This window comes from Myotis yumanensis, unplaced genomic scaffold, assembly GCF_028538775.1.
Source record: "Myotis yumanensis isolate MYYU_CA2020_CCGP unplaced genomic scaffold, mMyoYum1.0.hap1 SCAF_12, whole genome shotgun sequence".
Taxonomy (NCBI): Eukaryota; Metazoa; Chordata; class Mammalia; order Chiroptera; family Vespertilionidae; genus Myotis; species Myotis yumanensis.
Window position 1 is genome coordinate 33,285,312 of NW_027223763.1, and position 27,601 is coordinate 33,312,912.

General features: G+C 41.3%; 1 protein-coding gene across 2 annotated transcripts in view; it reads left to right on the plus strand.

Moving 5' to 3' along the window:
* UBQLN1 (ubiquilin 1) overlaps window positions 1-27,601 on the plus strand; it is a 50,727-nt gene that overhangs the window by 12,145 nt on the left and 10,981 nt on the right. For both annotated transcript variants that reach the window (XM_070431438.1, XM_070431439.1), the window contains exons 2-6: window positions 5,871-6,022; window positions 8,446-8,561; window positions 23,084-23,346; window positions 23,814-23,972; window positions 24,664-24,895. In XM_070431438.1, the coding sequence (XP_070287539.1) occupies window positions 5,871-6,022; window positions 8,446-8,561; window positions 23,084-23,346; window positions 23,814-23,972; window positions 24,664-24,895 (922 nt within the window). The remainder of the gene's footprint in view (window positions 1-5,870; window positions 6,023-8,445; window positions 8,562-23,083; window positions 23,347-23,813; window positions 23,973-24,663; window positions 24,896-27,601) is intronic.

A 27,601-nucleotide genomic window follows, 5' to 3' on the forward strand; every position in this document is an offset into this window, starting at 1 on the left:
GCATGAGGCTTGTTTGCTCCAGTGACTGCAGACTGCAATGTTCCCTGCCTGCCTTGCCGGCCTCTGAGCTACAACTCTAAGAAACTATGTTGCAAATATAGTTGCAAAACCCCAGAAACCAGCTTTCAGCCAGCCCTCAGAGCTATACATTGTTTCGATTATAGCAGCTGAAGCCTCAGAGCTAGAGCCAGAGCTAAAGTTGGCCCAGAATAAAAAAAAAAAGAAAACAAGGAGCGGTTGGGAGCTTCAGTTACCTGCTTCCGGAAAACAGCCCTCAGCCCCTCACCCAGGCTGGCCAGGCACCTCAGTGGGGACCCCCACCCTGATCCAGGACACCCTTCAGGGCAAACCAGCCGGCCCCCACCCATGCACCAGGCCTCTATTCTATATAGTAAAAGGGTAATATGCCTCCCAGCACCGGGATCAGCGGAGCAGCGAGGCTCCCGGCACCGGGATCAGCGTGACGGGGCAGCGCCCAAACCCCCTGATCGCCCTGCGGCTCTGTGTGTGACAGGGGGCAGGGCCACAACCTCCCTATCCGCCCTGCTCTGTTCGTGACAGGGGAAGGCGCCCCAACCCCCTGATCAGCCCTGCTCTGTGCCTGATAGGGGGGAGCTCCCCAATCCCCTGATTGCCCTGTGGCTCTATGTTTGACAGGGTGCAGCGCACCAACCCCCTGATCGGCCCTGCTCTGTGTGTGACAGGGTGCGGCGCCCCAACCCCCGCCCCCCCACAGGCCTTGCTCTGAGTGTGACAGGGTAGAGCCATAACCTCCCCATTGGCCCTGCCCTGAGTGTGACAGGGTGCAGTGCCCCAACCCCCTGATCCGCCCTGCTTTTTGTGTGACAGGGGGCGGTGCCCCAACTCCCCTATCGGCCCTGCTCTGAGCTCCCCAACCTCCTGATCAACCCTGCTCTGTGTGTGACAGGGTACGGAGCCCCAACCCCCCTGATGGGCCCTGCTCTGTGAGTGACAGGGGGCAGCGCCCCAACCCCCCTCCACGGGCCTTGCTCTGTGTGTGACAGGGTAGAGCCATAACCTCCCCATTGGCCCTGCCCTGAGTGTGACAGGGTGCAGCGCCGCAACCCCCTGATCCGCCCTGCTCTGTGTGTGACAGGGGGCGGTGCCCCAACTCCCCTATTGGCCCTACTCTGTGAGTGACAGGGGGCGGTGCCCCAACCCCCCAATCGGCCCTACCCTGAGTGTGACTGAGGGTGGCATCGCAACCTCCCAATGCGCCCTGCTCTGGGCACGACAGGGGGCAGCGCCCCAACTCCCCAATCGGCCCTGCTCTGAGCCTGACCAGGGGCTGCACTTAGGGATTGGTCCTGCCCTCTGCCACCCGGGAGCAGGCCTAAGCCAGCAGGTCGGTATCTCCCGAGGGGTCCCAGACTGCGAGAGGGCGCAGGCCGGGCTGGGGGACCCCCTCCCCACCCTCCCGAGTGCACAAATTTTTGTGCACTGGGCCTCTAGTATATATATAAAACAAAATAGAGAAATATGCTAATTAACCAGGACGCCCTAACAGGTCGACCAGGATAGGAGGAGGTTGCGCACGCAGCGTCGGGGGCGGGGCGGCAGGGGCCTCCCCGCGTCTGTGCTGGGGGAGGGCCTGATCAGCAGTGGCCACAGCTGCTTCAAGGGCCAGAGAGGGAGGCAGGGCTGGAGCGGCAGCAGCTGCGGCTGCTGCGGGCCCGGACAGCGAGGCAGGGCTGGACCGGAGGTTGGGCAGCGCCACGCGATTTTGAATTGCGCACTGGGCTCCTAGTATATTAAATTTTCCTGTCTGGATGTTGAAGGCCTAGCTGTCAGAATTCTGTTTTGTAGGGAGTGAAGGGGGAAAGACTCAGCATCTAGTATGTCTATGTTTACTTTAGTATTTTCTCCTGCTCTCAATGTGCTTGGTGTGTTCTCATGTCCAGAGACCCTCTGTTCCTTTTCCAGAGAGGGGAAAAAATTTTTCTAGTCTTTTTGTTGGGTTTATGGAGGGGGTAGTTGTTTGCTTAGTATGCAGTGAGGATGTGTTTGCTTCTTAGATGTTCAAATAATCCTATTTTTAGTATTTAGGCACTTCTCATCCCTTTACCTCCTATGCTCAGCCTCTGGTGGTACCAATACTGAGTCTTATGGGAATTACGCAGATTCTGGGGATTGAATTAGCTTTTGAATTATTCATTGCCAATTTAGGATTCACTTCATTTGGGGCTGCTAAATTCATTGACCATGTGTCTATTCATGTTCAGCTTCAAAGTTTTTTGTCAGTTGAGACCAAAAGTTCCTAATTTGTTCTATAGTCTGAGTTTCTGCCATAAAGTTTTTTTTTGCAAATCATATGTCTGTAAGAATCTTGTATCTATAATATATAATATATTTTTACAACTTAATAATAAAGACAACCTAATAAAAAATGGGCAAAAGATCTGAATAAACAGTTCTCCAAAGAATATATACAAATAAGCAAATAAAAAGGAACTTCAGTCTCCTTATGATGGGGCAGTGCAGCTATAGACCAAGCTGTATCTGTTTGGAAAGGGAGAAAAAACAGTAGCTCGCATCCATGGCAACTTCTCCAGGTGAGTGGTGCTGGAGAGGTATGTAGGACTGTATGTGGCCAGCCACAAAAAAAATAAATATAAATAAATAAATAAATAAAAAGGAACTTCACATCATTAAGTATCACGGGACTGCAAATTAAAACCACTTCCCATCCACTTGGATGGTTATAATAAAAAAGTCAAATAATAATAACAAGTATTGGTGAGAATGTAGAAAGTTTGGAACCCTTATACACTGTTGGTGGGAATGAATAATGGTACAGCCACTTAACGTAACATTCTGGTAGTTCTCGAAATGGTTAAACCGAGAGTTATCATATGACTCAGTAATTCCACATCTATGTATATACCCAAAAGAAATGAAAACATTTTTCACACAAAAACTTATACATGAATGTTTATAGCAGCTTTATTCATAATAGCCCAGAGGTGTAAACAACTCAAATGTTCATCAACTGATGAATGAATAAACAGAATATATATCCATACAATAGAATATATTTGGCCATAAAAAGGAATGGCATAGTGATACATACTACAATATGGATTAACCTTTAAAATATGCTACGTGAAAGAAGCCAGTCACAAAGACCTTGTACAAGGCATATGATTGCAATTATGTGAAATGTCCAGAATAGGCAAATCTGTAGAGATAAAGTAGATTAGTAGTGTCTTATGGCTTGGAGTGATGGGGTGAAAGGAGGTGATAGCTAAAGAGTACTGGTTTCTTTCTGAAAAGATGAAAATGTAAAATTGACTGTGGTCATTGATGGTTGTATACGAGTGATGGCGAACCTATGACACGCGTATCAGAGGTGACACACAAACTCATTTTTTTGGTTGATTTTTCTTTGTTAAATGGCATTTAAATATATAAAATAAATATCAAAAATATAAGTCTTTGTTTTACTATGGTTGCAAATATCAAAAAATTTCTATATGTGACACGGCACCAGTCTTAAGTTAGAGTTTTTCAAAATGCTGACACGCCGAGCTCAAAAGGTTCGCCATCACTGTTGTATACATTTGTGCATATACCAAAAATCATTGAATTATACACCCTAAATGGTCAAAATTGTGTGTAAGTTATATCTCTATAAAGTTATAAAATCTTTTATTATTGTTTTAGTGGGGATTCAAAAGGATATGAGTAGATAGGTGTCTTCAATCTAGCATCTTACCTTCAAATCCTAAAATATGCTAAAATACTAATAATTGTAAGTTAGGCAATTAAATCATTTACTTTGGAATGACGAGTGATATCAAGGATTCTGAAAAGGATTTCTTAGTTTAATGTTAAGAAACAAATCTAGATTGCCCTCATTTTACATAAGAATTAGAATATAGTTAATTGGGATACATTGGTCCTTGAAATCTAACTAGGTTGAATCCTAGTTATTACTTGTGTCACTATGAGAGGAGAGGGATATATGGGATCTTTCTTTGTTTCTGTATCTGAAATGCGATTAAAAACCATCTGTTTCACAGGAATTGAGAATTAAGAGAGCTGGCATAATAGTAACTACTATTTACTGACCACCACCTGTGTACCTGATACTTGCATTTTATACACATTCTCATTTAGTTTTTATAAAACCATGTGTTCTGCTGCTCATTACATTATTTCTAATAGCTACCAGCGGGAGAAATGAGATGTCTAGTAATAGGAGAATAGTTAAATTATGGTTTGACCGATTTTTCTATATAGAATATTATGCAAATAGTGTTCTACAAAGATTTTTAAAAAATTACTTGAAAATTGCTTATCTTAGATAAAAGGGCTATATTTCATAATTTCAGATAAAATAAGAAAAATCATTTGGAAAGTATATGCTGCAGTATAATTTTGTATTATCTTTATTATTTTTTTAAAAAAAACTAGTTGCTTACATTGAGTGTGTAACTTGATTATGGAAAATTTTATTCATACACAAAGGTAAAGTGTGATGAACTTGCATGCACTTCTCATATTTTCTTAAAATATATTTTTATTGATTTCAGAGAAGAAGGGAGAGAGATAGAGACATCAGTGATGAAAGAGAATCCTGCCTTTTGCATGCCCCACACTAGGGATTGAGCTGCAACCTGGGCTTGTGCCCTGACCGGAAACAAACCATCACCTTATGGTTCATTAGTTGATGCTCAACCACTGAGCCCACGCCGGCCGGGCCACTTCTCATTTTCAGCAGTGATTGACATATGGCCTATGTTGTTTTGTTTATATCCCTCTACACGTCCCCTTCCCCACCTGTGCAAAATTTTATAAAATTTCAGATACTATATAATATGTCTTTCCACTTACTGTGACAACCAGAAATACCCCTTATATTTTCAAAAACACCCTCTTGGTGATACTGCCATTATCTATGGAGCTCCACTTCTGTGGAATGATTGGAGATGTGATTATTCCCTGAATTCGGATTGGTTCTCTGAAGTAGTCTATTAATGTAGATTCCTTGGTCCACCCCATGGTTTCCTGATTTGGACAGTGGAGTAAAGGCTAAGCGTACAGGTGATTTTTGATAAAGGTTTGAGAGAAACACTGATCTAGCTTAGAATAAGTAAGCTTTTTTTTTTTTTATAGTATGATGTTCTTTTCTCTTGTCTGGTTTTGCATGTTATTTTCTGAAGCTTTTCTTCAGGTTTTCCTGGCTACTTCCTAATCTTTCTTCAGTTCTCACTCGAAAGCTTTCTCTAACTGCCCTTTGTGCTTCCTCTGTACTTTGTGGTTTACTTGACTGCCTCTTTCATTGGACTGTTCTCTTTCAGGGGAATTTTTTGCTTTATATTTTTATATTTGCACAATACTGCTTGTTAATGTTGAGTGAAAAAGGTGAGGAGGAAAGTCAATATAATAGACAAATAATATATATTCAACTGTACACTTTATTTTGGCGCCAATATACTCTGTGTGTGTGTGTGTGTGTGTGTGTGTACTAAATAACTAGAAAAAAATAGGGCTGGAGTTAGAAATCTGAGGAATAGCTTATTGTAAACTTGGTAAGAACTATGTGTACTTTGAACTCCATTTGGCACCACTGATTTAAAAGGATAAGGATATTGTAAAGAAATGAATTGTTATGCCTTAGCAGACGATTGAATATGTACACTTAAGATAAAACCTTTGTGTTAAGATGAGTGAATTGGTAATACTCATTTCCCCACTAAGGGCAAGATACACAGAAAAGATGCATTTTTATATTATTTGAATTATGGCAGTATCTATAGAAAGGGACTTGTTGAAGTTTTTCTTCTAAGAAACTAGATGAGATGATGCTATGAAAATACCTGTAATACATATTTTTATCTTATTAGTTCAAGGAAGAAATCTCTAAACGGTTCAAATCACATACCGACCAACTTGTGTTGATATTTGCTGGAAAAATTTTAAAAGATCAAGATACACTGAGTCAGCATGGAATTCATGACGGACTTACTGTTCACCTTGTCATCAAAACACAAAACAGGTATGATTTTAGAAGCTTTAAACCACAAGTAAATGCTTTAGAAATAAAAGTCTTGGCTTTAAAGGGCTTTCTCTGTCATTAATTGAGTGGATTAAAATTTATGTTTTTAAAAAACGCCGTAATTCAGTAATGTTAATGCCTACACATTTGATATTTTAGAACAGTGGTTGCCAACCGTTCAGACCTCACAGACCACCAGTGGTCCCCGTCCACTGGTTGGTGACTGCTGCTCTAAAGGTTTCCTTAAACCAGCAGTTGCCAACCTTTCAGACCTCACGGACCACTGGTTGGCACTGCTGTTTTAGAAGATTCATCCATATGAGCCATTATTTTAATTACAGAACAAGCAGATTAATATATTTTTAGGTATGCTTTTTGTTTTAGACTTTGGGACAAAGATCAGGGATGATTAATTTCCTTGGCACAAATCTATAACCATATTTCATTAATTCTAAGGCACCATCAATTTAAATATAAATATATATATATGTATATTGATTTCAGAGGGGAAGGGAAAGGGAGAGAGAGATAGAAACATCAGTGATGAGAGAGAATCATTGATCGTCTGCCTCCTGCATGTCCCTCACTGGAGATCGATCTCGTAACCTGGCATGTGCCCTTAACCGGAATCGAACCCGGGACCCTTCAGTCTGCAGGCTAATGCTCTATGCACTGAGCCAAACCAGTTAGGGCAGCACCATCAATTTTTAAGAGGCACCTGTATTTTATGTATCGCTAAGAAAAAATACTGCCAATCAAGTAGATATTTTCTTTTCACTTAAAATTTTTATTTTATACCTCGTCAAAGAGTTCCTTTAGACTTACTTGGATATGGTATTTATTATATTACTCTTATGCATACATACAAAGAAAATATACATGAAATAAATTGATTAAAGCCTTCCTATCACTATTACATGTTGAGTTAGAGTCTTTTGAGTCACCCTTGGTCTCAGTTTCCATTCCCATATTTTTCCATATGGGATGAAGCTCTACTCTCAGTTGAGTTGGTGCAGCATTGTTCTTTTTTTTTTTTTTTTTTTTTAATATATTTTATTGATTTTCTACAGAGAGGAAGGGAGAGAGATAGAGAGTCAGAAACATCGATGAGAGAGAAACATCGATCAGCTGCCTCCTGCACATCTCCTACTGGAGATGTGCCCGCAACCCAGGTACATGCCCTTGACCGGAATCGAACCCAGGACCCCTCAGTCCGCAGGCCGACGCTCTATCCACTGAGCCAAACTGGTTTCGGCCAGCATTGTTCTTAAAAGGGTGCTACAGTATTTTCTCCAGGAATTTCTTTCAGGCCGTTGATACCCATTCTGTAAATTTTTATTCTGGTTTTCCCTAACAGCAGATATCTGTTTCACTGATATGAAATTCATTTCTTCTCTTCCTGTTTCTGTGCTTTTATGTATGCACAAACTTCATTTTAGTACCAAGTAATGGTATAATCTTTCTGAAGACACTCTATATGGCAGCGGTTCTCAACCTGTAGGTCGTGACCCCTTTGGGGGTCGAATGACCGTTTCACAGGGGTCGCCTAAGACCATTGGAAAACACACATATAATTACATATTGTTTACAGTAGCAAAATTACAGTTATGAAGTAGCAACGAAAATAATTTTATGGTTGGGGGTCACCACAACATGAGGAACTGTATTAAAGGGTCGCGGCATTAGGAAGGTTGAGAACCACTGCTGTGGTAAATATAACCTGTGTGGTACAACAGGGTGCTCAGTCACTCAGTTGAAGTTATATAGAACATATGTGTGCAGGCATAATAATTGTCTGTCTGCCAGCAATTGTAAGACAGATCCTGATTTCAAAGGTGTTAAAATTTAAAAATGTGCATCTTAGAATCAATTAAACTGAGTGAGATTCAGAACTCTTAACTGGTATCAGAAGGAATAGATTTCTAATAAAACATTTTATTACTTAATATTAAGTAATAATCAGTTATTGCTTTTATTGATTTTTCAACCTTCTTTTGGTGAAGTCTCTTTATCTTTTACTTTTAACAATTTCAAAAGTCTGAGAAAAACTAACCCTCCCTCAACGCTCAAGTTCATAGAAGGGGATAGATAAAAAGTTGCTTATATATTTGAACTTTATGGCTGTGATGGGTGGTTGGTTCTCTTCTGTGAGGTGACCTATTTTCCTCTCTTATATAATCAGTATGATTGAAAGTAATGAAATATTTATGTATATTATACTCAAGGAGGAGCAATTGAAGTATAGTTTGGTTTTTGTAAGGTTTTACTATGTTTCTTTTTATATAGTTACCTCAGGGTATTTATTTACTTTATGAAAATTTGAGTTGGTCTGAAAACTTATTCTTTATAATGGGTGTCAAAATTTCAGAGGTTCTTTTAAAAATAGTTCACTGTTCACAGCATGAATTAATTATCTTTCCTAGGTCTCAGGATCATTCAGCCCAGCAAACAAATACTAGTGGAAGCAATGTTACCACATCTTCAGCTCCTAATAGTAACTCTACATCTGGTTCTGCCCCTAGCAACCCTTTTGGTTTAGGTAAGTGTCTTTAATCATTTTTATAGGAATTGGAAAAAACTTCCTTCTTCGCAGGGTAGTTTTTATAAAATGACAGAATTAAACATGAAGTCACTTTAACAACAACATAAATTTCTATAGCTTCTGTAATTGTTGTAGGTATTAAGAAAGTAGTTGGGAATATAGATATATTTGATAAGCTTACATTTACATTTAGTTAAATATTCAATAGGTGAAACATTAACATTTTTTTAAACATTTTTATTGATTGATTGATTTGAGAGAGAGAGAGAGAGAGAGAGAGGAAGAGAGAGATCAGCTTGTTGTTCTACTTAATTATTCATTCATTGGTTGATTATTGTATGTGCCCTGACTGGGGATCCAACCCACAACCTTGGCATATTGGGATGATGCTCTAACCACCTGAGCTCTACCCGACCAGGGCATGATGACATTTTTTTAAAATAATGAACAAGGTAGTATATGTATACCTGATCTGATCACTTGGTGCAGAATTGAATCTAAGGAAGATTAGCGGATTGTTGATCATCATAGATAAGATCCTAAATATAATTTTCTCACTTATAAAACAAAGAGATCACAATGTTGTAGTGATTTTCTGTCTGAACACACAAAAAGGGCAGGGCCTGGGAGCAAGCTCAGTGGTTAAAGATCTCCTGTATAAGCCCAAACTATTTGTATCAGTTTTATATACTGAGGTTCTATGAAGGTTTTTTTTTTTTCGGGGGGGAGGGGGCGGGGCAGGGAAACGTATTCTGAAACTAACAAAAGTAGAACTAGATAGATATGGCTCAATGCTTCTTTCAGTTCTTAAGTTGTATGACAAGTATAGTACCTCAAAATGACATTATAAAAAAATTTGTATATGGGAGGAGGGTTGGGAGACTGGGTGAAAGAGGTGAAGGGATTAAGAAGTACAGAATGGTAGTTACAAAATAGTTAAGGGGATGTGAAGTACAGCATAGGAAATATAGTCCATAATCTATCTATCTACACTAATAAAAGAGAAACATGGTAATTAGCGTACGACCGCTACCCTTTTCATTGGCTAATCAGTGAGTATATGCAAATTAACTGTCAGCCAAGATGGTGGCCGGCAGCCAGGCACTGAAGCGAGCATGAGGCTTGCTTGCTGCGGACTCCAACGTTCCCCGCCTCACTTGCCGGCCTCTCAGCTGCAACTCTAAGCAACTATGTACTATGTTGCAAATAAGAAGCTAAACAAAACACCAGAAACCAGCTGGACTGAAATCCAGCCAGACTGAAACATTGTATCGATGTTTTCAGCAGCGAGGCCTCAGAGCTAAAGCTGGCACAGAATAAAAAAAAAAAAAAGAAGAAAAGAAAACAAGCAGTTGGAAGCTTTAGTCACTTGCCAGCTGGAAAATAGCCCTCAGCCCCTCACCCAGACTGGCCAGGCACTCCCACCCTGATCCAGGACACCCTTCAGGGCAAACCAGCCAGCCCCCACCCATGCAGCAGGCCCCTATTCTATAAAGTAAAAGGATAATATGCCTCCCAGCACCGGGATCAGCGGAGCAGCAAGGCTCCCGGCACCGGGATCAGCGTGACGGGGCAGCGCCCAAGCCCCCTGATCGCCCTGCAGCTCTGTGTGTGACAGGGGGCGGGGCCACAACCTCCCTATCCGCCCTGCTCTGTTCATGACAGGGGAAGGGACCCCAACCCCCTGATCAGCCCTGCTCTGTGCCTGATAGGGGGGAGCTCCCCAATCCCCTGATTGCCCTGCGACTCTGTGTTTGACAGGGGGGAGCTCTCCAACCCCCTGATCGGCCCTGCTCTGTGTGTGACAGGTTCTGGCCCCCCCGCCCCCCTCCACGGGCCCTGCTCTGTGTGTGACAGGGTAGAGCCATAACCTCTCCATCGGCCCTGCCCTGAGTGTGACAGTGTTGGTGCCCCAGCCCCCTGATCGGCCCTGCTCTGTGGGTGATAGAGGGTGGCGCCCCAACCCCCCTCCACGGGCCTTGCTCTGTGTGTGACAGGGTAGAGCCATAACCTCCCCATTGGCCCTGCCCTGAGTGTGACAGGGTGCAGTGCCCCACCCCCCTGATCCGCCCTGCTCTGTGTGTGACGGGGCGGTGCCCCAACTCCCCTATCGGCCCTACTCTGTGAGTGACGGGGGGAGCTCCCCAAACCACTGATCGGTCCTGTTCTGTGTGTGACAGGGTACAGAGCCCCAACCCCCCTGATCGGCCCTGCTCTGTGAGTGACGGGGCAGCGCCCCAACCCCCTGATCGGCCTTGCTCTGTGAGTGACAGGGAGCAGCGCCCCAACCCCCTGATCGGCTCTGCTCTGTGCGTGACTGGGGGTGGCGCCGCAACCTCCCCATCGACCCTGCCTTGAGTGTGACAGGGAGCGTGCCTCAACCCCCCAATCGGCCCTACCCTGAGCGTGACTGAGGGTGGCATCGCAACCTCCCGATCCACCCTGCTCTGTGCATGACGGGGCGGTGCCCCAACTCCCCAATTGGCCCTGCTCTGAGCCTGACCAGGGGCTGCACTTAGGGATTGGGCCTGCCCTCTGCCACCCAGGAGCAGGCCTAAGCCAGCAGGTTGTTATCTCCCGAGGGGTCCCAGACTGAGAGGGCACAGGCCGGGCTGGGAGTCCTCCCGCCCCCCGAGTGCACAAATTTTTGTGCACCGGGCCTCTAGTATATATATAAAATGCTAAGTGTCTGTCCTTCCCTCTGATTGGTAGCTATGACGTGCAATGACCACCAGGGGGCGGACACTCAATGCAGGAGCTGCCATGACACGCACTGGCCATCTATACTAATAAAAGGGTAATATGCTAATTAAACCAGGTCAACTGGCTATCTTCCGGAGGTCTGACTTCCTGCTAGACAAAGCCACGGTGGTGTGGGCTGAGGCAGAGGCAGTTAGGGGCGAGATCAGGTTGGCAGGGGGTAAGGGGCGACTAGGCTGGCAGGGGAGGGCAGTTGGGGTGACCAGGCCAGCAGGGGAGGGCATTTGGGGGCATTAGGCAGGCAGGCCGGTGAGTGGTTAGGAGCCAGTGGTCCTGGATTGCAAGAGGGATGTCCGACTGCCGGTTTAGGCCTGATTGGACCTAAACTGGCAGTTGGACATCCCTTTAAGGGTCCCAGATTGGAGAGGGTGCAGACCAGGCTAAGGGACATCCCCCTCTCCCCCCAGTGCACGAATTTTGTGCACCGGGCCTCTAGTTTAAAAATGGCACCACGGACATGGCGCAAACAAACCAACAATCAGCTTCCTCCATGTGGGACACAGGCCCCACCCCCACCCCAGAGCAACACCCCACCAAATTGCAGCCAACACTGCCAAGATCCCATGGTGCAAAATGCAGCCCACAGCCCAGCCCAGAAACGGTGGCTGTGGGCACCGGGTAATGAAATCATGTAGCAACGCCCAGCTTCCTCTCTCTAGCGACTAGCCTCCTTGGAGTTTCTTCAGCCCAGGAACCCAACTTGCTTTATAGCCAGGTGCAAACATTTTACAGTTCAACCAAATGTTTGTGAAGCGTTTTCCCGTGCCTCATCTCATTTGATTCTCACAGAAGTCCTGGAGTAGGTAGATAGGAGACTTGGTAGAATCCTATTTTCTTTTCATTAGCAAGACAACAGAGATTTAGAAAGTTTAGAAACTTGACCCGACTGAAAAGAAGAAAGGGTGGAACTTGAAAATGACTTCAGGTTTTCTCACTGTGCAAAATATAGTCAAACACTGCTACAGTTAAATATTTTACCCTTGTTCTCCCTGTGATATACAATAATAATGTGCTTTGTGTTGACATTTACTGCTGTGTTGCTGACAATTACCTGAAATAACAGTTGGGGTGCTTCACAAACTTACAAAGTTAAAGTTGTAAATACTTCATCACAAGGGAAATTAGTCAAGCACTCTGAAAGTGTTTTTATTCTCTTTTTTTTTTTACTTTTTTTAAAAAAATAAGTCTTTATTGTTGAAATTGTTACAGTTGTTCCTCTTTTATCTCCCCATAGCTCCCCTCCACCTCGTTCCCACCCCACCCCATGCCCTTACAACCCCCCCATTGTCCTCGTCCATCGGTTGTCGAGTTTTATCCAGTCTCTTCCCTCACCCCCCAAACCCCCTTCCCCCTGAGAATTGTCAGTCCACTCACTTTCTATGCCCCTGATTCTATTATATTCACCAGTTTATTCTGTTCATAAGATTTTTTTATTCACTTGATTTTTAGATTCACTTGTTGATAGATGTGTATTTGTTGTCACTTTGTTCATAATTTTTATCTTTACCTTTCTCTTCTTCCTCTTCTTAAAGAATACCTTTCAGCATTTCATATAATACTGGTTTGAACTCCTTTAGCTTTTTCTTATCTGTGAAGCTCTTTATCTGACCTTCAATTCTGAATGATAGCTTTGCTGGGTAACGTAATCTTGGTTGTAGGTTCTTGCTATTCATCACTTTGAATATTTCTTGCCACTCCCTTCTGGCCGGCAAAGTTTCTGTTGAGAAATCAGCTGACAGTCGTATGGGTACTCCCTTGTAGATAACTAACTGTTTTTCTCTTGCTGCTTTTAAGATTCTCTCTTTGTCTTTTGCTCTTGGCATTTTAATTATGATGTGTCTTGGTGTGGTCCTCTTTGGATTCCTTTTGTTTGGGGTTCTCTGTGCTTCCTGGACTTGTAAGTCTATTTCTTTCACCAGGTAGGGGAAGTTTTCTGTCATCATTTCTTCAAATAGGTTTTCAATATCTTGCTCTCTCTCTTCTTCTGGCACCCCTGTAATTCGGATGTTGGTATGCTTGAAGTTGTCCCAGAGGCTCCTTACACTATCTTCATATTTTTGGATTCTTTTTTTTTCTTTTTGTTTTTCCGATCGGGTGTTTTTTTGCTTCTTTGTATTTCAAATCTTTGACTTGATTCTTGGGATCCTCTAGTCTGCTGTTGGATCTCTGTATATTATTCTTTATTTCAGTCAGTGTATGCTTAATTTCTAATTGTTCCTTTTTTATATCTTTGAGGGTCTCACTAAATTTCTTGGAGGTTTCTAGAAGATTCTTGGGTAACCTTATAACCGTGGTTTTGAACTCTATATCCAGTAGTTTGCTTTCCTCCTTTTCTTTAATTTGTGACATGTTTCTTTGTCTCTGCATTTTGGCTGCTTCCCTATGTTGTTAGAGTGGCTTTGTGTGCTAGGTGTCCTATAGGGCCCAGTGGCTCAGCTTTTGGTGCACCCCTCACAGTCTTGTTTTAGTTAAGTCTTGATTGCTGTTGGTATCACTGGGAGGAATTGACCGTTTTGCGCGCCTCCGTGCCTCCGCTCTTGCACACCTCTGCGCTTCCTACTAGTGTAGATGCACTTTTCTCTTTCCCTCTAGTTGTTGAACTTCTACTCAGCCAGCCTTCCCGTGGTTCTGGGTGATACCCGTTTTGTTTTTTAGTTGTAGTTTTGATGTGATTGTGTGAAGCAGCAAGTTCAGGTGTTTACTTATGCCACCATCTTGGTTCCTCCCTTTTACTGTGTTTTCAAAGTGTTTTTATTCTTAATGTGGTATACAGGTAGTTATTAGAATAAGTTTAATCAATTTATCAGTCATTGTTTTCATCAATGTTTTTATATCATTTTTATTGTTTTTATATCATGTGGCACTTCTATTATAGAGAAAAGGTGAATAGCAATATTAAAGTATTTCTTCTAATTAGTTTCCTTTCAGTGTGCACGAATTTGTGCACTGGGCCACTAGTACAAAATAATATTAAATTAAACTGTAATTTATGCCGAAACCGGTTTGGCTCAATGGATAGAGCTTTGGCCTGTGTACTGAAGGGTCCCGGGTTCGATTCCGGTCAAGGGCATGTACCTTGGTTGCGGGCACATCACAGTGGGAGATGTGCAGGAAGCAGCTGATCGATGTTTCTCTCTCGTCGATGTTTCTAGCTCTCTATCTCTCTCCCTTCCTCTCTGTAAAAAGTCAATAAAATGTATTTAAAAAAAATTAAACTGTAAATTTAAAATTTTTTTAAAGAAAATGGTCAGAAAACTAACCAAGAGAAAACAGTATCAGTAGTTAAAGGAAGAAAATTTCAAGGATAGATTGATAAGTATTAAGATAGATTGATTTAATATCTGAAGTGTCCACTGAATTTGGCAGTCTAAGAGATCAATGGAATTTTCAGTCAAATGATGGGGGCAAAAATAGGGCACAGCAAGCTTAGTGAATGGGAAACACAGTCAGAAAACAGAAAATGCAGTTTTCAAAGATAGCTGAGAAAGGAAGCAAGACAGTGGTGGCAGTACAATTCTGTGGCTTTTACACATGGGATAGACCTTAGTGTGAAAAGAGGCAGAAAAAAAAGAAAAGCTGACTATATAGAGTAAATGAAGTAGTTGATGAAGGGGTGAGAATAAAACTAGAAATGAAGGAATAAGGGAGATGTATGGTGTCAGACAAATTAAAAGTATTTCTAGGCTTTAATTTCTTTGCCTATAAAGTGAGGGAAGTGGGGAGAGATTTACACCTCAACAATAGCTTTCATGGGTCTGAACACTAAATAATTTCATCCTAATCTCTCTACATTATTTGTGTTAATAATTCTGCCATATAAGACTTATCTGCCTGTACCTAGAGAGACCCATGCAGTCCAAGATCATTTTAGAAGAAGCAGCAATCATTTTTTACAAAGCAAATGTGAATTCATGTTGTGTCTTAAATATTTTCAACATACTTGGCATAGAACTAAATCTCTAAAAATCTTTTTTTCCGGAAGGGGGAAAAGGTATGGTGTGATCCTTGTCATGAAAATTGTACATTAAATTAAAAAAATTTTTTTTTAATTGTTTTCGATTAGTTTATATTCAATATTATTTTGTATTAGTTTTAGGTGTATAGTATATTGGTCAGACAATCATATACTTTTCAGAGTGTTCCCCTGATATTTCTAGTACCCACCTGGCACCATACATAGTTATTACAGTACTAGTGGCCTGGTGAACGAATTTGTGTACATTGAAAGGAAATAAATTAGAAGAAATATTTTAATATCGCTATTCGCCCTTTCTCTAAAATGGAATTGTCAGAGATGAAAGAAAATTAGTAAAATGTACATGAAAATAATATGTAAATTGATTAATAAGTAAACAATAACATGATATAATAACGAATATTTTCCATGAAATTTTTACTGTCAGAATCTTTTTTTTTTTAATTAATTTTTTTTAATTAAATCATTATTGTTCAGATTATTACATTTGTTCCTCTTTTTCCCCCCCATAACTCCCCTCCTTCCAGCTCCCACCCCACCCTCCACCCTCACTCCCCACCCACTGTGTTCATCCATAGGTGCATGATTTTTGTCCAGTCACTTCCTGCATCTCCCACACCCCTTTTCCCCCCAAGAATAGTCAGTCTATTCCCTTTCTATGTCCCTGATTCTATTATAATCACCAGTTCATTCTGTACATCAGGTTATTTATTCACTTGATTCTTAGATTCATTTGTTGATAGATGCATGTTTGTTGTTCATAATTTGTATCTTTACCTTTTTCTTCTTCTTCCTCTTCTTAAAGGATACCTTTCAGCATTTCATATAATACTGGTTTGGCGGTGATGAACTCCTTTAGCTTTTCCTTATCTGTGAAGGTCTTTATCTGACCTTCAATTCTGAATGATAGCTTTGCTGGATAAAGTAATCTTGGTTGTAGGTTCTTGGTATTCAGCACTTTGAATATTTCTTGCCATTCCCTTCTGGCCTGCAAAGTTTCTGTTGAGAAATCAGCTGACAGTCGTATGGGTATTCCCTTGTAGGTAATTGAGCCTCTTTCTCTTGCTGCTTTTAAGATTTTCTCTTTGTCTTTTGCTCTTGGCATTTTAATGATGATGTGTCTTGGTGTGGTCCTCTTTGGATTCCTTTTGTTTGGGGTTCTCTGCGCTTCTTGGACCTGTAAGTCCATTTCTTTCTCCAGATGGGGGAAGTTTTCTGCCATTATTTCTTGAAATAGGTTTTCAATATCTTGCTGTCTCTCATCTTCTGGCACTCCAATAATTCTGATATTAGTCCGCTTAAAGCTGTCCCAGAGGCTCCTTACACTATCTTCACACTTTCGGATTCTTTTTTCATTTTGCTTTTCCAATTGGGTGTTTTTTGTCGAATCTTTGGTTTGATTATTGTGCTCCTCTGGTCTGCTATTGGGTATAATATTCTTTATTTCAGTCCGTGTATGCTTACTTTCTAATTTCTTTATCGTAGCATCGAGGGTCTCATTAGTTTTCGTGAGGCTCTGCACAAATTTATGGCAAGCCCTCAAAATTGCGATTCTTAGCTCCATATCCTCCATTTCTGTCATGTTTTTTTGTCTCCGCATCTTTTATGCTTTCTTGGTGCACCCCCTTGTGGTCTCTGTGCGCAGTCTTGTTCTAGCCAAGCCTTAATTGTTGTAGTTAACACTAGAGGGATTTGACCGCCAGGCCGACTGGCTATAGGAATCAGCTGTATGGAAAACATCTGCCTTCTGGGGAGGCGCTAATCCAGCCTTTGCCTGAGGCGATCGGCAAATGGCTGTGCGCAGGGTTTGGGCGGGGCGGGATCCACAGGGCGGGCGGAGGGAGCAGTTATGGCCACGCTCAGTCCCGTTCCCAGAGGCTCTGCTTCTCAGAACCCCGGCAGCCGCTGCAAACCTCGGAGAGAAAGCTGCCCTCAGGTTCCAACTGATGCCGGATAATCCCGCTTCTCCTGTTTGAGTCTGGGTCCCTAGAGACTCGCCCGGATCTGGAGCCCAGAGTCTGAGACTCACTCCCGACAGAAAACGACAACCGCGCCCTCAGCCACCAGCCCGCTTTGCGCGCGCACCTCGGTACCTTTGTATTTTCCACACTGCGCCGCCTCTGAGCCTCGATTTGCTCTTCTCTTCCCTTCTAGTTGTAGAGTCTCTCTTCAGCCAGCCTTCCTGTGGTTCTGGGTGATGTCCGTTCGGTCTTTTAGTTGTATTTTTGAAATGGTTGTTTGCGGCAGCGGTCTCCGGTGTTTACCTACGCCGCCATCTTCTACTGTCAGAATCTTTATCATTGATTTTTTAAAATATGCCAGGTATTCTGGAATATTTATATCATTTGTACAAACTTTGCCTTTGCTACAACATCAAGTAAATTTTCCATCAGGTGGTTTTTCATCAGAGAAATTTGGTGATAGGCAAAATTGACATGTAACAGTCATTCCACCACAACTGTGTTTGATAATTGCATCCTCATTTACTTCATTTTCGCTATGAAGACAATTCCTACCAGTATTGGTAGTACTTGTCAATGACTGTTCTTCAGACATATTCTGTTGATGCCGCCGCTTTCTTTCAGCATCAGAGGCACGTTGTACCAATAGTTGTTCCTCATATATATTCTGTCGACAATGCCGGCTTCTTTCAGCTTCAGAGGTACAATGTGGCAGTAGTTGGTCTTCAGACATATTCTGTTGACAGTGCAACTGTCTTTCGGCTTCAGAACGTCAACAAAAAAAAACACAAATTTACGATTGACAGGGACAGATCGAAACACACGCATGCAATTGGCTCCAGTAAGAGCTTTATATGTATCGTGCATGTGCGAGTCAACTTAGCCTTTCATATCTATATTAGAGGCCCAGTGCACGAAATTCGTGCTTAGGTAGGGTCCCTAGTGGCTGCCAGCTGCTGGCCAGGGCCTCCCTTCCCCAGCTGCCAGCCGGGACGTTCCTTAGTTCTGTGCCGCCCCCTGGTGGTCAGCACACATCATAGGAATTGAATTCTTGGTCGGTCGAACTCCCAAGGGGACACTTTACATATTAGACTTTTATATATACCTATATTTATAAAAGGCTAGGTTGACTCGCACATGCGCGACACATCTACAGGTCTCACTGGCGCCAATCGCACACATGTGTTTTGACCTGTCATTGTCGATAGTGAATTTGGTTGACACTTCTATTATAGAGAAAGGGCAAATAGCAATATTAAAATATTTCTTCTAATTAATTTACTTTCAATGTGCACGAATTTGTGCACTGGGACACTAGTAGATATATAGAAGCCTAAGCGACTGAACAACTGGTCGCTATGACACGCACTGACCACCAGGGGCCAGACACTCAATGCAGGAGCTGCCCCCTGGCAGTGTGTTCCCACAGCGGGAGAGCTGCTCAGCTAACCGACAGGTGTCAGACGCAGGGCTCACAGCTGGCTGCTGGAGACTGCAGCAGAGCGGCAGTGAGCCTATTGAGCGGCGGCGGCAGGCACAGCAGGGCTAGGATGAGTAGGAACGGCAGGCAGGAGCGGTAGGCAGTGTTAGGTAGCCAGTTTTGGCCCAATCCCCACAGGCCACGCTAAGGGACCTCACCCGTGCATAAATCCGTATCTAGTATATAGATAAACTTGCTTAATTAGACCTGCTTTCTGATTTAGTTAAACTTTTCCAGCCTAGTGAAGCACCCAAACTTCTCTTTTATTTATTTATTTATTTTTAAATATATTTTATTGATTTTTTACAGAGAGGAAGGGAGAGGGATAGAGAGTTAGAAACATTGATGAGAGAGAAACATTGATCAGCTGCCTCCTGCACACTCCCTACTGGGGATGTGCCCGCAACCAAGGTACATGCCCTTGACCGGAATCGAACCTGAGACCCTTGAGTCCGTAGGCTGATGCTCTATCCACTGAGCCAAACCGGTTAGGGCGCAAACTTCTCTTTCAGGTAATTGTCAGCAACACAGCAGTAAATGTCAACACAAAGCACATTATTATTGTATATCACAGGAGAACAAAGGGTAAAATATTTAACTGTAGCAGTGTTTGACTATATTTTGCACAGTGAGAAAACCTGAAGTCATTTTTAAGTTCCACCCTTTCTTCTTTTCAGTCGGGTCAAGTTTCTAAACTTTCTAAATCTCTGTTGTCTTGCTAATGAAAAGAAAATAGGATTCTACCAAGTCTCCTATCTACCTACTCCAGGACTTCTGTGAGAATCAAATGAGATGAGGCACGGGAAAACGCTTCACAAACATTTGGTTGAACTGTAAAATGTTTGCACCTGGCTATAAAGCAAGTTGGGTTCCTGGGCTGAAGAAACTCCAAGGAGGCTAGTCGCTAGAGAGAGGAAGCTGGGCGTTGCTACATGATTTCATTACCCGGTGCCCACAGCCACCGTTTCTGGGCTGGGCTGTGGGCTGCATTTTGCACCATGGGATCTTGGCAGTGTTGGCTGCAATTTGGTGGGGTGTCGCTCCGGGGTGGTGGTGGGGCCCGTGTCCCAATTGGGGGAAGCTGAGTGTTGGTTTGTTTGCGCCAGGTCCTTGGTGCCGTTTATTTTTAAATGGCCAGTGTGCATCATGGCAGTGCCTGCATTGAGCTTCTGCTCCCTGGTGGTCATTGCGCGTCATAGCTACCAGAGGGAAGGATAGACACTTAGCCTTTTATATATAAAGATTAACTTCAGTTGTACCATGTAGTGGTTAGCCAATCATACTTTATGCAGTGTTCCCCATGATATTACCATTTTCTTTTTTGTTTCATTTGTACTTCTCTTTCTGTTCCTTCTGGTATTGTTCTCCAGAGTTCTGCCTTGTCTTTCTTCTTTTGCTTTTATTTATTTTTCCTTGAGTGACATTATACTAACTGTATGTCCTGGTGACTTTCAGATCTGTACCTTAACCCACATAGTTTCTGAACTCCATGCAGTATAGTCAACCCTATTACCTGATATTCTCCAAGTCAGTGGTTCTCAACCTTCCTAATGTTGTGACCCTTTAATACAGTTCCTCATGTTGTGGTGACCCTCAACCATAAAATTATTTTCGTTGCTACTTCATAACTGTAATTTTGCTACTGTTATGAATCGTAATGTAAATATCTGATATGCAGGATGTATTTAGGCGACCCCTGTGAAAGGGTCATTCGACCCCCAAAGGGGTCGCGACCCACAGGTTGAGAACCGATGCTCTAAGTACTTCAACTTTTGTATGTGTCTCCTCACAAAGCAAAGGAAAACAATACAAATTATCTTGCCCCTCAAACCACTACCTCTCTCCTACCAAATCTCTTGAACCATAAATTTCTCTCTTCCACCATAGGCAATTACTGCTAACTACTTATTTTAGGTTCTCAACTTTTTAAATCTGTAGTGGTTTTAAATCTGAGTCAATATTATTATTAGAAGAAGAACAACTTAAGTGACTATTCTGCTTTCTGCTTTAGCCCTTATCTGTCTCTCCATCCTCATTTCTTACCACTTCCCAATAATTATATTAGTCAGGATAGGCTACCCTGTGGTAATAGATAACCACAAACTTGGTGGTTTATTACCAGAAAGCTTAATTTCCTGCTCCAAAGCTTTTCCTCATGCTTTACGCTGGTCAGTGAGGCCTCATCTACAGTCTTCAGGGACTCAAGCTAATGTAATTCTGCCATCTTGGAATATGACAGAAGACACAACCTTCTGTACTTTGGCCAGAAGTGACACCCATCATTTCTTATAGTCCTTTGGCCATAACTAGTCACTTGGGTCTGTCCAACTGCAAAAGAAATACAAGGCTACACGTTGAATGTTTAGTGAGCACTGCTATGTGCCATTCCAGTCATTCTGTATTTTTTCTGTTTCAAGAATACACCAATACTTATAATATATATGTCTATACTTTTTGTATATGTTTATTGTGCCTAGTATTAAATCTTCTCCCAATGCTGTCCACGTCTTCTTGCCAACTTATTCTCCAAACTCTTTGAGTGTCATCTTGTAGGAAAGCAGCCATCCTGTTTAGATAGTGCCATAATATCCTGTGACTATTTAAGTTCTTATTCTGCTTTTTTTTTTCTTGTCTGTCTAGATTGAGTTCTGAGGGTAATTCTTGTGTCTTTCTTGTCACCTTATTCCCAACATGTAGCACAGTACCAGCCATATATAGGCAATGCTGAGTAAGTGAGGAATGAATGCATTGGGTTGATTATGTAAATTTACAAAGTTAATGTGTTATGGTAAGCACTTATCATCCTCTTGCGTCTATTGTTTCTCCATGATTTCATTCTGTTATATGTCCTGGCTTTTTCTCTCATTGATTGGCAGCAGCTCTGCACTATCCAGAGTTTATAGGTAAATTGCTAAACTTAAATTAGTTTTCTGCAAAGACATTGTTAGAAGTATAATCCAGTGCATATTTTTCATTTCTTCCATTAGGCATATTCTGGGGTGTGGTTTTTTTTATTTTTATCTTTTTAAATACTTTTTATTGATTTCTTACAGAAGGAAGGGAGAGGGATAGAGAGTTAGAAACATCGATGAGAGAGAAACATCAATCAGCTGCCTCCTGCACACCCCCTACTGGGGATCTGCCCGCAACCAACGTACATGCCCTTGACCAGACTCGAACCTGGGACCTTTCAGTCCACAGGCCGTCGCTCTGTCCACTGAGCCAAACCCGTCAGGGCGTTTTTTGTTTTTTGTGTTTTTTTTTGTTTTTTTTAACGCAAACTAATTTTCCAGCGCCACATGGGTGTCCAATAGTTCAGTTCTGATATTACCTACCTGGAGTTAATGTCAGATCCTGCAAGTTAAAGGGCTCAGACTGCTCCTACTTCAGATAATAGTCCAAGTTCCAGACCACCTCTACTTCTAACCGGCAGGCTATATTGAAGATTTCCACAACCCATCCTCAGGTTTGATAATTGGCTAGAATAGCTCACAGAACTCAGGAAGACATTTTACTATGCTTACCAGTTTATTATAAAGGGTACAACTGAGAATTAGACAAATGGAAGAGAATCATCGGGCAAGGTATGAGGGTTCGGGGACAATGCTGAGCTTCCATGCCCCCTCTCTGCATGTCACCCTAATAACATGTAGATGTCTTCACCCACCTGGAGCCTCTCTAAATCTCATTGCTCAAGTGTTTTTACAGACCTTAAACTCTAGCAACTTCTTCTCCCCTAGAGGTTGGTGGCAGTAGGAATTTTCCAGCTTCATTATAATCTTAAGGAACCAATGTTGTATATATGGTCCGTTGTTGACCAAAATGGCAGTTATGTGACATGTGACTGTATAGTTTTGTATTTGGAATATATATTTGATGGCTTTATTACTTAAACCTAAGTATCAGAGTGAATACATTTTTGGCTAATTTCGGTTATAGAAATTAAACGTATATATGAAATAGGAATTAAATTTTTGCTTTTGAACGGTTTTCTGGATTGGATTTTTTAAAATATATTTTATTGATTTTTCACAGAGAGGAAGGGAGAGAGATATAGAGCCAGAAACATCGATGAGAGAGAAACATCGATCAGCTGCCTCCTGCACATCTCCCACTGGGGACGTGCCCGCAACCCAGGCACACGCCCCTGGCCGGAATCGAACCCGGGACCCCTCAGTCCACAGACCGACGCTCTATCCACTGAGCCAAACCGGTTTCGGCTGGATTGGATTATTGATTCAGTTAATATTTTTGCATCTTCATTTTGTTAATGGAGCACAGTCTTGTTAATGGTAAAATTTCTGACTTTTATTGATGTGTTTTTTCCCCTTTATCCTCTTAGGTGCCCTTGGAGGACTTGCCGGTCTAAGTAGCTTGGGTTTGAATTCTACCAACTTCTCTGAACTACAAAGCCAGATGCAGCGGCAACTTATGTCCAATCCTGAAATGATGGTCCAGATCATGGAGAATCCCTTTGTCCAGAGCATGCTTTCAAATCCTGACCTGATGAGGCAGTTAATTATGGCCAATCCACAAATGCAGCAGTTGATACAGAGAAATCCAGAAATTAGTCATATGCTGAATAACCCAGATATTATGAGACAAGTATGTGGAATGCTCTTTCAGTCCATTTAGCTAGGATATATTTACTTAATTATTCAATTTTTTATGCCTAAAAAGCTTGTCCTATATGGCTAAGCTAAAAAAGGAAATCCTAATCTTTGTTAAGTAAAACTCAATAAAGCACTAATTTGGACTATTTTGAACTTTGAATTTTCTGCTGTATTTTAAAGATCTTTATAAACAGTTATCCTGCAGATTTAAGAAACAAGAATTCAGTTTAGGAGATGGGAATCACTTTTAACAAAGTGTTTCTTTAATTATTTGAATATTAGCTTGCTTTTTGAGGTGAAATTCAATAGGAATTATTTAAAATAGTTTTCTGATTTATATATTGCGTGATAATTCATAGAATTAGTAAACTTGAAAAAATTAGCTGTGGCAGTTAACAGTTAAAGTAATTCATGTATGTTTTAGTGCCTTTTTTTGTTTAATGGAAATTTTCTCCGTAGACATTGGAACTTGCCAGGAATCCGGCAATGATGCAGGAAATGATGAGAAACCAGGACCGAGCCTTGAGTAATCTGGAAAGCATTCCAGGGGGATACAATGCTTTACGGCGAATGTACACAGATATTCAGGAACCAATGCTGAGTGCTGCGCAAGAACAGGTGATAACACTGCCTCCGAGGCTCAGGCTAAGGGATAGCTCCTATTTTAACACAAATATGTTTGTGATTGAGAGCTACCTTTATATGGGGAATGTGATTTTCATTAAAAAGTTTTATATTTGGCCCAGGCTGAATAGCTCATTTGGTTAGAACAGTGGTTCTCAACCTGTGGGTTGTGACCCCTTTGGGGGTCAAACGACCCTTTCACGGGGGTCGCCTAAGACCATCGGAAAACACATATGAAATTACATATTGTTTTTGTGATTAATCACTATGGTTTAATTATGTTCAATTTGTAACAATGAAAATACATCCTGCATATCAGATATTTACATTACGATTCATAGCAGTAGCAAAATTACAGTTATGAAGTAGCAAAGAAAATACTTTTATGGTTGGGGGTCACCACAACATGAGGAACTGTATTAAAGGGTCGTGGCATAAGGAAAGTTGAGAACCACTGGGTTAGAACATTGTCCTGATATGCCAAGGTTGTGGGTTCAATCCCTGGTTAGGGCACATAGAAGAATCAACCAATGAATGCACAAATAAGTGGAGCAAAATGATATTTCTTTCACTTCCTTTCCCTCTCTTCTCTTTCTCTTGAAAATAAAAAAAAAGTTCCATATCTGTTACTTAAAACAAAAGCTGTTTTAAAAATGATTTGTGTGTGTGTTTGTTTTTATTACAGTTTGGTGGTAATCCATTTGCTTCCTTAGTGAGCAATACATCCTCAGGTGAAGGTAGTCAACCTTCCCGTACAGAAAATAGAGATCCATTACCCAATCCATGGGCTCCACAGGCTTCTCAGAGTTCATCAGCTTCCATTGGCACCACCAACGCTGTGGGGGGCACTGGAGGTAGTACTGCAAGCAGCACTGCTGGGCAGAGTTCTGCACCAAGTTTGGGGCCGGGAGTAGGAGGTATGTTTATAACAATTCACACTTTTTTGTTCTTATTTGAATAAAACAAACTTTTCTTAATGCTGTTATTCTTTGTGCTTTTGTGTATGTGTGACAAGTAGCTTTTCATGTTGTAAGGTTTTTTTGGGGGGCGGTTTAAGAAAGTTTTAAATATATAATGATTAGTTGTGTGCAGTATAGTAGTGAGGATTTCCAGAGGCAGTTTTGTGTTAGCATTCTCATCAGATAGTTTGGGAGAAGTTAGGTGGTCAGTTGTCTCATTTCACTAGTAGGAAAACTGAAGTGCCTAGGGAATACAGTTACTTATGTATTCATTACTAGAGCACATGTTTCCTGGCTTTAGTCTGGTTTTACACTCTAGATCAGTAGATTCTCAAAATCTAGTCCTGAGACCAGTGCTAAACTAGCTGCATCAGAGCACCTGCCAGGTTTGTTAAAAATGAGTTTCCCAGAGCTTAATCTCAGACCTTTCACAGTGGGGCTAAGATCAGTGTATAAAGCTGCTGGAGAGTCTAGTGTGTGAACAGGTTAGGAATTTACTTTTGATTATTTTTTCTGTAGACTAGACTCAATAAATGGTTGTCCTTTTCTCAGCTATTCAAATATTTACATGGTAAGATTAGTCTACTAAGATCAGTAGCCAGAGTGATGATTTTAGTCCTAATACTTGGCATATAAATGAGAAGAAATTAAAGCAATGGGGCCACTTCCCTAAGATGAGAGGGACTGGATATAATTTTAAAAAGCAGTTGCCAACCGGTGGTCCACAAGGTCCGAAAGGTTGGCGACCGCTGATTTAAAAGATCCCTGTGTTTTAGCAGAGGAAGTGCACAGGTGAGATGCTGGATGAAGAATTTTAAAAATTCATTATTTAGGGAAGAAGTCAGAATAGGGAAAGTAATTGGTGGTCACAGTGGTAGAATACAGTGGCTAACATTTCTGGATGTAATACGGGTTTTATAAAAATTGAAGTAATAACCACTTTTAAAAATTGAGGTATAATTGACATAACATGTTTTTGGTGTACAATGTAATGATTCAATATCTGTATATTACAAAATGATACACTAAACCTAGTCAATATCTGAATAACCATTTTTAAATTTTAAAAAAATCATCTGTTCGATATTTTACTTACTGCCTATTTGATTTTTATTAACAGTCTTTTGAGAGGGTTACTTTATTCACATTTTAAAGGTTTTAGAGCCGACAAAAACAACAATCAGATTTCCTGATAGGTGGATTGTTTTTTCTACTATAGCATGGTTTTTTACAGTAACAACTTTTGTCTAACCAACAAAATCAGTTTTGCAACTTTTTACTCAGATTTAAAAAAAAAAATGGCTTGATACTATTTAAAACAGGGGTACAAATTTTTCTAGTAAAGGACCTCTTTGCAGGTCAAGAGGCAAAATGAAAAATACTACATTATGAGAGAAAACAAAATTTTGGAATATTTTTTAAATGATGGAGTTAAAAATACAATAATTGGGTATAATATTTTTTCATACATATTTACAAGTGATAGGAATAGAATTATTTTTTAGGGGTGACATTAACTTCCTTGGCATTCACACAGTTTCCTTTTGGCAGAATCAACTACAAATGTTCATCTATTAATACTGATATATAATGAGGCTTTACTTACTTCACTCAGATATAGTCCTTTGGCATCACAGAGGATTGGTTTTAGGACCCTCTTTGGCTACCAAAATTCATAGATGCTCAAGTCCTGTATATAATATGGCATACTGTTTGCAAATAACCTATATTTACATATAGGGCATGCCTGCACATCACCTCATTCACGTTGATTCAGCATAGTGCTTGGTGCATGACAAATTTAAGTTTTGCTTTTAGGACATTTTTTGGATTTTTTTCCCCCCTGAATATTTTCAATTTGTGGTTGGTTGAATTTGCAGATGCAAAACCCTCAGATACAGAGGCCTAACTATATGTATTTATTTTCCAGAAGCATATGATTTTAACAGCATATTCATCAGTTAGAAATCATTTATAGGATTTTTCTTTGCTTTTAGCATGTCATGCAGATTACTCACTTCTAATTGAAGGTTAGGTGATAGTTCTCAATTACAGGTAAATGAATTTTGAAATGGTAGAAGTGTTCTTTGCACTTGTTCTGAGGTCCCCCCAAAATGCTGCTGGAGCACATTAACAAATTTAATTGTGAAAGCCACCCTATGAAGTAGATAGTATTTACCTCATTTTTACAGGTGGGGAAACTAAAGTATGAAGGAGCCAAATAATTTGCCCAGGATTACATAATTAGATTAGACTTGAATGTAGGTAATCTTACTCCAGACACTACCCTTAGTCACTGTGCTCTCTGATTTCTGAAATGTTAAACGTATCTGCCATTTTGATCAGTGAGTGTCAGTACTCAATGAAAATGGGATGGAGTCCCATCTATTATTTTGTTGGTGAGAAGGCTTCCTTCTTACTAAGTGTGAGCATATTGAGTGCTCAGTGTGATTCTAGTTAAGTGATCCTGGTGGAACGGAACAGTTGGCTCAGACTTCCTCACTGTATGGGATTTTTCAATAGTAATTTTGACCATATCCAGCTTTTACTTAAATTGACTATAGAACTTAACCTTTCCATTAGATGTGATTCTACTGTGAATGCAACCAAAATATTTAAAGTCCATAAATTATCCTTTATTGGTATATACTTAGCATGTAGTAT